We start from the raw sequence: 14527 nt of genomic DNA, 5'->3' as shown, positions 1-14527 counted from the left end.
GGTGAGAGAAGCTTTTGTGTTTCTCCATCCCATCGTAGTCAAGGGCAACTGAGGACCTGGATGAATGGTATGCCCAATGTTAATGGTGAATACAGACCATAGCCCTGTAACACTTGGCTATCTGCTGCTAACAAGATAAGGTTTGAGGGAATAATTGGCAGTAACTTGTGGGGAGAGTTAAAGTAGAGGCAGGAAATGACGCCTGGCAAAAGGACCTTTTCCAAAATTAGGTCTTTAAAGACACTTTGTCCTATATGCTGATATCAAATAACTCTCATATTCATACGGAAGTTTGAATGACTTCTGTTGATGTTTCAGCTGAGTTCTATCTGAGTGTGCTCAGGAAACCTGTGTTCAGTTTGAACCTTGAATACCACTAATACTTCTCTCATTTTGTTGTGGGCTGTGTGAAGTTCTGGTTTCCAAAGACTGTGACTTAGCTCATTTGACTGTGCTAATGTGGACTATGCCATATCCTGACATCATGTATAAAAGCTTCAGTACAGATGTAGGAGGGTCCAGGCTGAAAATCTTAAATAATCTTAAGTGTACTGTCAGGGCAGAAAGCCTTTGGGTCTGATGCCACTTGCCTTGTACATGCCAGGTTGGCATGATGCTTAGGAGAAATCTGGATGCAAAGGAAATGCGAAATCAAGGTAATCCCTAAAAGCTGATCTGGTTTAGGACATAAATGGTCCTGAGTGACTGAAAAGTGACACTGGAAATGTGTATCTTTAATCTGTTCAGAAAGCCCTTCAGGGGCAACAGCCAAGTAGACCAGTAAACTTAGTCATTACTAAGGGAGTTATTTAAGAGAAGAATGCCTTTACCTGAACCTAAATCAAAATGTAACACCCAAATGAAGGCCCTTTTTTGAAAGTTCTATTAAAGGATAAAGCAGTAAGTACCTGTAAGCACTCAAAACAAGCTGCTATAAACTACTATCTGTGATCTCATCTACTGACTCATTTGGACCTTGGGGTATTATTTAAAGACAGTGTGTGCACAGCTGGTTATTCAAATGCAGAAACCAGCTATTTTTAGCTACAACCTCTGTATCCTTTCTGTCTTGTGTAGCCCAACAGGTACAGGGAACCACAAAAACACTCCCTTGACCAAAGCCAGATCTCTTTTGTGAACATTGATCCAATTCAAGTTTACCATGAAGTCCTGGTTTCAAGGTCTGTTGGTCTGGATTTACTATAATGAGCCCAGTACTAAACTAGATTCACAAGCATACCTTCTTAATGACTGCTAAATATGTAACTTTTGTTACATGTTGTTCATAACCTTTGTATGGATAAGGTTTTTTGTTTGCATAGATGCTCAAGAAATGGCTATTATATACTGATGAGCAAACAATACTATATGGAGTATGTAAAATTGTTATTCCAGTTCATCTTAAAAGGTTCATTTTCCTCAGCAAGGCACAGAGGCATTGGGACAGGATAGGTACATTTGTGCAATGAAGGCTGAAACCTTGGGTTTGGGAGCCATTAGGTCTCCATCATGGTGAGAAAGACTCACGTCTCCTTGCTCCTTTGTGGGCATAATATGAGGCTGAGAGTATACAACAATACTGAGGGAGTATTCTGAGGGCAAATCCTTCATTCCTTCCCTCTGGGGAAATCCCATATCATGGGGTTGAACAGCCTTGAGCCTTGAGCCTTGGAGGTAGATGTCTGATCGCACACAAGAAGAAGAGAGAAACAACAAATAGATCAAGTAAACAGTTTATTTCTCATGCTATATTGTGTCCTTAGGATTAACTACAGTAACAAGTAAATACGTAGATCTTAGGATCAGTTCACAAAGAGTCAAAGTAAATTCCAAGACTTACAATTAGTTAAAAATGAATTAAAAAAAAGATAAATCCTAGTGGTTCTGAGCCCCACTGAGAACTTATGGTATGGCTCATATATTTATGAATCAAACAACATGTTTTAATGGGACACATCAGCATGTCTGTACGCATATTTAAATAGGAATAGATATGCCTATATAAGGGAGTTATGGAAATGTTGCAGCTTTAGCTATGTGCAGTTACATTTCATTCAATGGGCACTTTTTTAAAGCCTCATCTGGACCCTGTCCCACTAATTTGTATCCTTTGGGCCCAGTTTGCATGCTATAAATTCCTGATACTTTCAAACTGCTTCTGCCACAAAGGATGAATAAGTGATGCCCTCCCATTAGCATGAGCTCTTAGCAAATGTTCCCTTTCCAAAGATGGATGTTTCACCGACTCCGTCTCCACAGTGTTTTTATATCTGTCCTTATACCCTTCCCTATCCTTCCCAGTGACCCAGGCAGCAAGGCAATGAAGTACCCTGAAACAGGCTTAAAACTTAAAATCTCAACATGCAACAAAGCCAGGACTGAAGGCTTTGTGCAAATTAAAATGGAGATTCCCACTTTTATAGCTGATCTCCTGACTGATAGTCCAGCTCCTAAAACTGATGTATGATTGCACATTGAAAAGCAGTTTTAAATAACAGTCAGAGAAGTCAGAAACTTACTAGTTAGCTTCTCACTGAGTCTGGTACCTCTGGAGGGCAGATGGGTACAGAGTCATGTGAAAACTGTCAGCAGTGTTGTTTTTTAAGTATCTTTGAAAGAAGTAGCTACATCAAGTTTTCTACTGTGGTGTGGTATATATCTTGTACCCTTTAGGTAGTGCTTGGAGGTGGTACGTGTTCTGAATGGCCTGTCTAAATCCTTCAGGCCTTTGCCATATAGCAGTTGCTCAGGCAACAGAATAATCTTTATTACTGCACTTCTATTAGTTCTTTCGCTATATCTTCGGCAAATACAAGCTTATAAGCTTAGAGGACCCAATCCTGCACTTACTGTGTGCAAAGAGCATTTATATGTTTTAAAGACCCTCTGAAGCTCACAGGCCAGGCTGAAGTCAGAATTTGCCTGTGGGTTTGTAGGATCTGTCTGCTTCACAGTAGGACCACAGCAGAGATGCTGAGGGTGCCCATGGAAGACAAAAGGATGAACTGTAGGGCAGATTAATCATATTATTGTTGATCAGATGCCTTCTAGGTTGCTGCATCAAGGTTTTCATTATCTATTTCAATGGCTTCATTGTTAACAACAATTATTTAAAAAAAACCCACTTTCAGATGTGACCTGAAAAAAAACCAAAAAGGAAATCAAGATGTTACAGAACTGGGCTAAGAGGTATTTTCTGGTTTACCTACTGGAAGTTTCACAGAAGATGGGAAAATGCAGCTAAACAGAAAGACATGATGCTGACATGGCACTTGTGACTTCGTTGTAATAACTGGATAATATCAAGGTTGATCTTGGAAAAGGAAAGAGACATGAATATTAGCATAAATAAATATTCAATATTGTATTTTTGTTGGAAGTAGCCAGTACCTTTTTTAAAATATTCCTTGTATTATTTAAATAACGCATTCATTGAGAAAAACACAGGTGTTTGAAGATTGTTTATGAAAAAAATAGGTTTATTACAGCTTCATTTATCTTATCAACATAAATGAATGCTCAGCTTGCGGATAACTGATCACAGTTTCATGGATCCCCAAGAAAAAAGGCCAGGAATTCGTGAATCATCTGTTGCTGTTGCATCTATGTGGAACCATGTAGATGCTGTGGATAAAGGGAGCACCCTGAAAAATAGTATCTTGATCAGAATCTGGAAAGGAACTGTAAGAGGCCTTGGAAGCAAACCTGTAACAACTACTTGCCACTTTAGGTCTACAATTGTTCAAACAAACAGTGATGCAAGTGGACAAATTTAATGTAATATCAGATATAAACCATCATTCATAGTCTGTGAGGCAAAAGAATGGCCTCATTTATCAAGGTATCTGTTTACTAGGAGCATTGAGCTCATCTCTAAATATAACCTATTTTTTCTTCTAAAAGCCTATGAAATGAAGAATGATGCTGGGCTTCATTTGCACATTTACCTCCATAGGTGTTTCAGTGCTTGCCGCCTACAGAAGCTGATTGGTTTCACCACTCACACTACTTTTTCCCCACCCATAGTTCAGTGACCTTTTTTTTTGCTGTCACTGAAAAAGTTCATGACAGGGAGACTGTTTTCCTGCTCTCATTCTAGTTCTCTTACCTACCTGCTTTCATCTGTGATAAGCAATGAGCATGTTTCTGGTTTTGCTATCCAGGGTTGTAGCTTGTGCTGTCTTCAGTGCGGGCACTTCAGGAGTCTGAAACACTTCTTGACTAACTGCATTTTGTCATCTTTTTAAGTGCCTCCCTGGGCTGCCACACTTCAGATCCCCTGTACCACTGCCAACATTAGCAGGGCTTTCTCCCAGGGCAGCAGGCAGTTCTGCATGAAGGAGAACAAGTAAGACAGAAGGGCTTTGATTTTGTCCTACTCCTGAAGCACCCTCTTCACCTCTGCACAACTCCTTGCATCCTACAATCTAAGGGCTCCGTCTGTGGGGGTCCACAGACAGGAAAAACAGAGGTTTAGTACCAGGGATGCAGTCCTTGCAAATACCAGCCTGACACATGGTTGTTTTAATCCAGCCTCAACATTTATTCATGGCTTGAATCTTTTCAGCCTAGAGAGATTTCTCTTGGGTTCTTGTGGGTGTTGTCCTTCACTGTGGAAAACACTGTGCTGAGGCACAAGAATTCTGCTGCTTAAGTGACAGCTTTGAGGTCAGGAGAAATGTCTATGACTGACAACTAAAGGAAACAATAATTAGGGCAGGAGAAACCTAAAAGTGATGTGTGCTTCCTAGACTGAGTTTATTGCTATCATTAGCATCAGAATATGATGACTTCACAGAACACTTTGTTCGGTCAATGAGGTTGGAGGGAAAAAGGACAACATGTAATGTGTTCCCCTTAACCACCATGCATATATGAGGGCCTCAAAGCTGAAAACCACAGGGGGGTGAGGGCTGGTAAAACACAGTTTAAAATCTCCAAATGTAGTTTTCTTCTATACACTTCTCCCTTTGTGAAACACTTTGGGCTGCAGTGGCTCTGCATCTTTTTTCTACTTGGATGTCTATATCTTCATGGCAGCAAGCTATAGTCCATCTCTTCATGGTTAAACCTTCCCAGAAGGAAGTTATGGTCCACCAGCTACTTTTAATGCTTTTTCCCTTATTGCCAATTTGATACTTTACAAAACAAAGTGCCTGGAAGACTCTAAACTACTGCTGAAAGTGCCTTGGCCCTGAGGGTAGAGAATGCATTTTAAAACCTGTCACCTTTCTTTATTTCAACCCTATATCTCCTTTTTATCTCTCCAAGTAGCCCATGTCACCACATGCACCATTAATTCGGGTACTTTCAAATCAAGTAGAAGAAATAAACCAGGCTGTAACCCTTCCTTTGTGCTACCATAACGAGCCAAGCTAGGAATTTGGAAGATAAAGTGCTGACATTTTAACTTTTAATTGAAGAATTTCTTCCCCACAGAGCTATCAACAGTGAATGGAGCATCATCCTCCCTTTTAAAATTAAAGGCCAAGTTCCTCAGCTGTTTTTGAACCAGAGTAGGCACAGCTACAAGTGGGATGGCGTAAAGGCAACCCCTTTTAGGGCTGAAAGGTGCAGCTGGCCTTAAAGCGGTGGCCATTAGCAAGCTGGGGCTAGTTAGTGAGACTGGTGGAGAGTCACCTCAACTCTGACACCACGAACTCACTTGCTGCTTGCACATCCTGGGCTGTCTACAGCTAAATGTGATTTACCCTTTTCACTGCCTTATTCTGCCAAGTAGCTAGGAATCCTTATTTATCCAGCATCACACAACATCCTGCAGGAGGACCCAGCCTTTAAGCCAGGTTTTATGGCCTTCTTTCTGTTACACCTTCACATCTTTATGGAATCCTAAACACAAGATTTTAAGAATTGGCCAGCTGCTTCTCTCCTGTGTGAAATAAATGTTGCGGTTGTGATATTTTCAATGGCTGTGAGCATTGTAAAACTGACGAGACACTGTACTACAGTAAGATCCCATGGTCTTATCTCTCTTTAAATACCAGGGTGGTTCCTAAGGAATGTTTTGGGAGGGAGAAAGAGACCTGCTCTGTATTACTGGGACACCTCTCCATGACTGATGCACTGACACACTTGTCTCTGTTCACCTTCTTCCTCTTCTCTCTTCTTCCAGTTGAGCCACTTTACTGTACCACTTACCAACACATTTTTAATGCAGGGGAAATGGCAGTGCATGTCAGAATATTATTCTAATTTCATATTTTATTGTTCAGAGTTTCTGAAGAGTACTGTAAGTTATTTAAGGAGTACATCAGTAAAACAATTAGAAGATCAGTCTGACAAATGTTGCCATAGATTACAACTCTCAAGGGGGTTCTCTGTGGAATTTGGCTCTTGACTCTCCTCAATTTCCATTAAGCTGCAAAATAGCCTGTCAAGGGAAAGGAAGAAAACCTCATGACTAAAACTTTAAAACTGAACTGAGCAAAGCTGGTCAGCATACGCTGAGGAAACAACATTGCATGGGAAGAGAGAGGTACAAATTGCTCCCTCGTCACTGAGACTGTTACACATTGTCCTTGACTTCAACAGTGTCTACTAGAGCAGATGTGAAGGGCACCTGACTAAATCAGGCAGCAGCTGATGTGAGGAAAGGTACAGGATGCCTCACTTTTTTCTGGGCTTTAAAAAAAATTATAATTTGAATGGCTAGTACAATTCGCTGTGCTACCAAAGGAATTTCTGAAGATGCCTTCAGCTGGGCAAAATAACCAAACTTTATGGTTACTACTTAGAAGTGTAACTGAAATTATGCCTGGTATAAAAATATCATTAGCACATCTGTATTTCAGGCTGATAGCATATTTTGAAATTCAAGCTCCATTTTCCAGAGGAGTTTCCTCATGCATTCCAAAACCTGATGACCTGTTCTTGTTTGGACTAGTATAAATAGCTCTGTATATACATTTTTTCCTATGTAAAAATTGATGTAACAGTTCACAACACAAATAAGGGTTGTTTATTCTTTTTGTTCAGTCACACTACTGACGTGTTATTGTTGATGCATTTCAATGCACCTTTGTTAGTAATCTTTCAGAGGAACACATACAGTTTATATGAACTTATCAATGTAAGAATATTTCAAAATAAAAAAAAACCTTTTTTTTTACTTTAGTTTTCAGAGTTGTTTGGGGTTTTTTTTCCACAAAAAGGCTTTCTGTTGTGCAGTCTGCATTGTAACACTAGCTAATTCCTACCAATAGGAATTTCCTGAGAAAGGTCAGGTATGTTCTTTCTGTATGTCTCAGTCGTTGACCTACGTCTACACGAAGAAAGTCACCTTAATCTGTCAAAGGAAGAGTTCAATTTTCACCAATTTTGTTTCTATATTGGAAGGCACCTGAAAAAGCAGACATTCTCATGCTTTACTAAGCCTATGGTTACTGTTCCATGAAGTAAGGTTAAGATACGGTGACTTCATTTAGTTGTTATAGATTTATGCAAATCCTAAGCGTGTTCTATTTTTGTAATAGCATGTTCACATCATGGGTTGTACATCTTCTGATATTTCATGTCTTCATAGTCTGTGTTAAAGGAGACATAATTCATAGGACTCTGAATACTTTATATCTGGCATATTTATTTTTTATACCTGTCTCCAAACTTCTGCTGAAGACTTTCATCTCTGCCTTTTGGTTACCCCTTGCATTTTGTTTTGTCTTCCTTTCTGAAATCCTTTGAAAGCAATAAATTCTTTTCTTTCACTGAATGATAAGATTTTCCTGAAGGAAGCAGTGTTGCCATCAGCCCAGCTAAAATACACTTACCAGTCTTCAGCAAAGTCAAGCCCATTTCTCACAATACTGCTGCCTTGACATAGTTATCAGCTACACCACAAGAATGATCTCCAGAGCACCATACAGAGGAGTTATTATTATCTAGCTTTATTAAGAGATAAGTAACATGACGACTTTTGATATCATGTAGCAATTGTGGGGGGTTTTAAGGGCATTGTACATTTCCGCAGATGTCTTCTCCTAAATGTACCTGACATTTAACTTGACTTAGAGCTTGCTCTTTTCAGTTTGCTTCTTGCTCCCCCTGTCATATCCCACTTCTTCACACAGGTACCCATGGAGCTCCTTGTCACAACGTGTTCAGACTGCTTAAAGTCTGTAAAGTTAAAAAACTGACTGCACAAATTGAAAGGTGAAAAGTCTGCTGAAGTCCATTAAAGACTTTAAACCTGATTTTAACAAATACGTACCCGTGTGTCGTTCATTTCTCTCTGAGCAATGTTACGTATCTTCTTCTGTTCCCTTTTAAGCTGGCAGACAGTGTCTTTTAAATCTTCTGCTAATAAAACCACACCACAGCTTGGAAACTGGCTGGCGCCAGGAAGAAGAATTTTTGAAGTGAATTGTCCAGCAATTGTCTTTTAATAGCCAAATAGTCAGTGGCCATTAACCTCAACCTCATGACTACTCTTGTTCCTTTCACTTCCTGCATGATTTCCTTATACGGCCCAGCTGAACTAAGACAATGTATTCCTAGGGGGATTGTACCAGTAACCATGCCAATAAATACTGTTTATGAATTATAAACAAAGGAAATCTAATTACCTCATTGTCATGACCTCGTGTGACTGGGCAAGCTTGCTCAGTTCTTCTATTAAGAATCCCAAGCTTAGCCTCAGCAATGACTGGCTTATCTTTCTGTTGAGGGTTCAAATAATGGGAGAAGAAGACCCAAACTTTTTCAGGAATACAAAAGCAGTCCAAATACTACGGTGAAGAGTTAAGAGCATTGGGGCCATTTAAGCTGCTTCACACTGACAGTCTCTGTGACTGCATCTCTGAGCCTGGGCGTGGGAAATAAACCCCTGCCGAGAGCAGGTGCCACGGAGGAGGGCTGCAAAGAATAGGGTTTTTGCTTTGAATTTTACTAAAAACAAACAACCTACTTTCCCCCAAAGACAACATCACCACCACTGAAAGCCCACGATGGATGCCCAAAAGCGGTTCCTGAGAAAATAGCTCTTGCAAGGGAAAGAAACCAATATAGCAGGACTTAGTGCCAGACCAGACCCTTCTACAGAGAGACAGTGTAAATGACAATACAATAGAAGGGATGAAAAAAGTAACTGGAGAGTCACGCCTATCTATGGTACTGGAAGAGGAAATGCTGAGGTCTTAGCATTGCCTGGTACATTGTCACTGGTGGCCTTGGGGTATAAAGTGTATTAAATTTGCTTAGGACATAATGTTGGGAGAAACTGTTGAATAACTTGGAGTACGTATGCTGGTAGACAGACTTAGAATTCAAAATAACTGAATATTGCCCAGCCCCTGGGCATCACCCTTTAAGAAAGATATGGCCCAGGCACATGACACAGTGACTAGAGGGAAGCCATGGGAATACCCACTAGCCCAGAAAACACAGCTTTTGAGGAAAGACCAAACAGATTTGTCTTGTTTAAAACAAAGAAGAAAACACTTCAGGGACACACAGGATACAAATTTCACATGTGACCAACCTCAGCTCCAAAGCATTCACCACCATAATGATGACCTGTAGGACAAAATACAAAACCCTTCAAAGCTGCAGTGTGCCCTAGGAAAGGAACAAGACAGATCAAAAGGGCATCACAGGGGCCTTAAAGCCCAGTGCTGACAGGGTACTTTTCAGGTGAGAGTACAAAGATTATCCTGACTAATACACCATGTTCCATGCAACACTCACACTAGAAGAACTCCAGCAGTCTTGTCAGCTTAACTTACAGTGTGGGGACTCCTGGCCACAAATGTAGCAAATGATTTAATTTTGACGTATGAGCAAAGTACATGAGCCAGGCACCTGAGAAGCAAAGACCTCAAAAATATTAAGAAAATTTAGATTCAAGTTGAACCCAGGACAAAGTTACACAGCAAAATGGTGAAAAAAGCCCTTGTGGCTTTAGAGAAAATAAAAACCATAAATATAAAATTAAGTTCTACCAGACTTACAATGCATTGAGCTAATTAACAAGTATTAAATAATGCATCCTAGAGCACATCTGTTCAGCAGTGTGCGTTGGCATTGTGCAAGCACTGCCTGTGATACACAGATCCCTCCCCAATGACACTGAACTGGGAAGACTCCAAAGTTACAATAAAAAAATTCACGGTTAGTTTTTAAGCTTGTAAGCTCCACTTTAACCCGTTTCCAACATGCTAGTATGCTCCTGCTCCTGTAGTAATAGCAATGTCTACCAGCTTTGTGATGGTTACACACTTCATAACCAGACATACACTCCTTAAACACAACACCACTGGTGATGCTGCCTCCAGACTGGTCCCTCAGGTGCACCTCAGCCTGCCTGCCTCATTCGGTATCTTGGCTTCCCTTTATCAATCTCCACACCTGATGGTGACCCATACTTGCAGCTGTCTGCTTCATGTTAAGTCATTTTCTCTGAAGGACTCTATTAAATGTGTAGCATAATCCAGACAGATTTGCTTCACTGCACTGCTTTTGCTCAGGAATCACTTACCTTGTCAAAGATCTTGATAGTCTGACATGATCTAGCTTTGATGAACCACACTATAGTTGAACCCATTTTTCACTTACCTCTAAAACTCTCCACAGTTAAATAAACGGGGCAAGGAGGTGCTGTTTCACTTACTCCCTCTGCCTTTTGAAGACAGGTTGCCTGTTCTCCAGTAATAGTGCTTTGCCTCCAACATGACTGATTCACTGTAAACTTTGCTCAGGACTGAAAAGATAGCTCTTAATTCTTTCAACATTTGGGGTGCAATTTTCCTGGACCTGACACAAGAAACGTCATAAGTTACTCTTCCATTTCACATCTGCTAAGGTCATCCTCACTTGCTTTAGGTACTCTGCCAATACACTCATAGAAATACTGTTTTTACTGAAAACTGAGGCAATGTATTCATTCAAGATTTGGAGCAGCCTCAATCTTCATCCCATCCCTGGCATTTATCTTCCTTCTTTGAATTATTTTAACTTACATAGTTGAAGAATTCTACCAGTTATCCTTTTCCTTGCCACATCTGGCTTGGCTATATTTTTATCCATTCTTTCTCTCTGGTTCTGCAGTTTCTCACCCTGCAAACTGTGGCTCTCCTTTCTCATAGGTTTACTCCCTACTTTAATATCCTCTTTCAGGTAGCTACTCATCCACTATGTCTACAGTTGTTCTTGACCTATTCTAATGTCTTTTAGGGGATGAAAGTGCTATACAGGTTTTTTCATTTCGGACTTATAGTAAATCCATGATTTTTCAGCATCCAAATGCTTGGGGGTTTAGGTCCAGGCAGCCTCACCAATCATTTTTCCATAGTTTCTTAATGCTTACCCTCTGATATCCAGGACCATAGGATCAGATCTATTTTTTACTGTACTGAAATTTGCAGTAAAAAACATGAGTCATACATCAAAGGTTATTTTCTATAATAAAATTATCTTAGAAAGGACTTACAACTTCCTTTTTGTTTACTGAAAAGAATTCCAGAGTTTCCCTTTGTCCTGTTATGTCTGTTTGGTGGCTGCTGCTAGAAAAACATTATTGCCCATCACACCCAAGAATACATGCTGCATATGGTATTTGTTTTCCAAATGGTTTGAGGAACTAAAAGTCTTCCTCAGCCCTCCATGTTATTTAGTGTTGATGGAAATCTCTAACCATAGCCATCCCTGAACCTGAGGCTCTATACCAGATTTTGAGGCTTTTTTAGCACACCTATCAAAGGCCACTTTTGAATAAATGTTTTACTTGTACCATCATCTTGTCTGTCTTCTCAATCTACTACATCATTAAATTATATTAATAATTAGTAATTAATAGTACAAGTACTACCTCCATTGTCATTTGTCTCTTCAACCCCTCCAGGTTAAAGGATGCAAAGAGAAAAAAGTGTCTTTGTGCTTGGCCTTACATCCTGGCTTACTTTGCTTCATAGACTGGAGCTGGTATCAGAGAGAGTGGTCTCTTTCCATTGTCTACCATCCTACCATTCTAACCATTTTCTGTGGAAATCAGCCAAAGACTGAAGAAATTATTATGAAAGTTAAATACATACACATATATCCACTTGCAGGTTTGAGCAAAAGAGAAATAAGAATGTTAAATAAGAGCTGTATTTGTTGCAGATGGGACAGCACACTTTCGTGTACACAAAGTGCTTGGCAGCCTATCAAAAACATTGTCCACAAAAAAATGTCCTTCTGTTCTTTGTATAGGGAAGCCTGTAAAAGGAACAGCAGGCACCAAACCAGCATAGCTGTTGGCTGTTGGCTGTTTCTTCTTGGTTGTGCCCAGACTCTCTCAGACAGAAGTCACATATCCAGGCAGTTGGTAGCACTAGCAGCTCCAGGATAGCAGCAAGACAAGTGGCAGGATCTGCTGTGGGAATGAAAACTGAGACAGGAGAGAGAAATAGCGAGGTTGAGAAATTGATAGACACCGCACAAGAAGAACAATGGCCCTACATGATAATTGATGCTGCCTATCGTAGCCCCTGCATTCCATAACCTGTCTCTGAGATGCCGGGTTTTGTTACTAATTTTATTAATATTTCTGGTAGTGGTAGTAATTTACTCCTGATTGGTATCGATTGTTTTTTAAAAAAGGGGAAGCGGAAAGCTGAAAGGAAAGCTTCATCTCCACCAGGTGACAAATTGGTCCCCTGCCATAGGCCAAGAACGGATCAAGAAGCGAAACCAAGCCTGGGACACAGGTGGGACGCAAACTGAATTAAGCTATCGATCACCGGGCACATAATGACCTAGGCCGTGCTCCTCCGGCCCCCCACCCGCCCAAAGGTCAGCCTGGAGATGACAGCACAAGCACAACGAGCTGCTGGCCCGGCGCCACGAAGCCATCGTCGCCGCGGACAGCGCCGCTCGCCCCGCCCCGGCCCCAGCTGAGCTCCCCCGCGGGGCGGAACAGCCGGCCCCCCGCACCCCGCGGCCAGCACCGGCCGTGGTGAGGCGCGCAGCGGAGCGGAGGTGTCCGCGGAGGATGATGGCGCCGCAGCCCGCCGCCGCCGCCGTGTCGGGTCCGCTGGCTGCGCTCGACCCTACAGGTGAGCCCCGACACCGGCCCCGCCGCGACTTCCCTGCCCCGCCGAGTGCGGGAGAGCCGGAGCCGGCTGCGGGGGGCGGGCGGGCGAGGCTGGAGGGGAGCAGTGGCTTCACCCGCCCCGGGAGGGGAAGCTGCCGCGGGTGCGGCTGCCGGGCTGGAAAGGCGCAAGCGGGGACTCTGCCCGCGCTGTGTCCCCAGAGTGGGGCACTGGGGGATTTCAGCCCGAGACTGCTAGTGCGGGTCGTGCTGTCTCTCTGACACTCACTGGGGTGTTTTTAAACACCAGTTCTCTGGAGCTGTCTGCCACGCGTTATGAGCTGCTGTGCTGATGGTTTAGCGATAGTACGAATAACTGTATGTGGGGCGTCAACAGAAAAATCAATGTGAGAGATGCCCTTATGTGCTGGATAAGAAAGGGCAGGTGCTGTGCTGGAGCAGGTGGCGGTGTGAGCAGGGTGCGGAGCTGGCGGGGGCAGGCAGGGGCCGTCGCAGGGCTGTAGCCCTTCAGTGGGTTCTCATCCGGCTTGGGTTTCTTTCCTCCTGCTTGTACTAATGTAGTGGTTTGCTGCTAAAGTGGTGTGCTGGTTGTATTTACAGTGCACGTCCAGGAGAATAAAGACATGCGCAAAAGAAAGGACAAGTATTTCATTATTCCACTGAAATTCATTAAAGTTGGAAAATACAAAGCTTATTGATAGGAATTACTCTGCGTAGTGTTTGGAAGGATAAACGCAGACTTTGCTGTGTACCCAAGCATCTCAATAGCCAGTTAAGATAACGCATTAGGTCTTACCTTTTTCTCTTGCAAGTTTAAGAAAAAAAAATATTGGTGTTGAAAAGGTAGCAGTGGAAGATATGCTTTCAAAATGTAATCAGCAGAAAAAGAAGAATCTGTACGCTAGCTTTAAACTAGTAATTAGCTGCTCTGTCAATTATTTATTAGTGAAACAATTGCTGCTGAAGCAATGAAGTCATAGTGATACTCCACCGTATCACTTACTATGGCTACACTACATCATACAGCAAGGTTTGGGGGATTGTTTTTTTTGTTTGGCTGAGTTGTTTGGGTTTTTGTTTTTAAATGGAGTTGTGAAAGAGCTCAGTAGTGTTTCCTACGGTCTTGAATGTGTAACACACTCATAGATTCTTCATCAACAAATTCATAATAACGATAAGATGTGCCTGATAAAACCTGTGATCTTGTGGCTTGAAACAAATGCTGTTGCATCTGGTGTAATTAGTTCAGCACTCTGGACAAGTCAGGCATTTAATCGGAAAAGGGAAAACAGTCACCACCAGCAGGTATGAATATCTCTTCCAAGTATCTCAGTCCGTCACATTTAATTGTGGGACGCAATGTAGGATTAATTAAAACTTGCTGGCATAAACCATTTTTGAAAATACACAATGAAAACTGTAGCTGAGAGAGGTGGCACTGAAGTGAGCACTGCAGCGATTAAAAGCTATTAATTAAGCTCC

The 14527-nt window shown here is 41.8% G+C and overlaps 1 protein-coding gene across 3 annotated transcripts in view; it reads left to right on the top strand.

Moving 5' to 3' along the window:
- Positions 1-12943: 12943 nt before the first annotated feature.
- TMEM255B (transmembrane protein 255B) overlaps positions 12944-14527 on the top strand; it is a 65329-nt gene continuing 63745 nt past the window's right edge. For all 3 annotated transcript variants that reach the window (XM_065675766.1, XM_065675767.1, XM_065675765.1), the window contains exon 1: positions 12944-13049. In XM_065675766.1, the coding sequence (XP_065531838.1) occupies positions 12986-13049 (64 nt within the window). In that variant the 5' untranslated portion in view covers positions 12944-12985. The remainder of the gene's footprint in view (positions 13050-14527) is intronic.

Source organism: Lathamus discolor, chromosome 4, assembly GCF_037157495.1.
Source record: "Lathamus discolor isolate bLatDis1 chromosome 4, bLatDis1.hap1, whole genome shotgun sequence".
Classification (NCBI taxonomy): domain Eukaryota; kingdom Metazoa; phylum Chordata; class Aves; order Psittaciformes; family Psittacidae; genus Lathamus; species Lathamus discolor.
The sequence above is the reverse complement of the archived record's forward strand: the minus strand, read 5'-3'. Positions and strand labels throughout refer to the sequence as shown.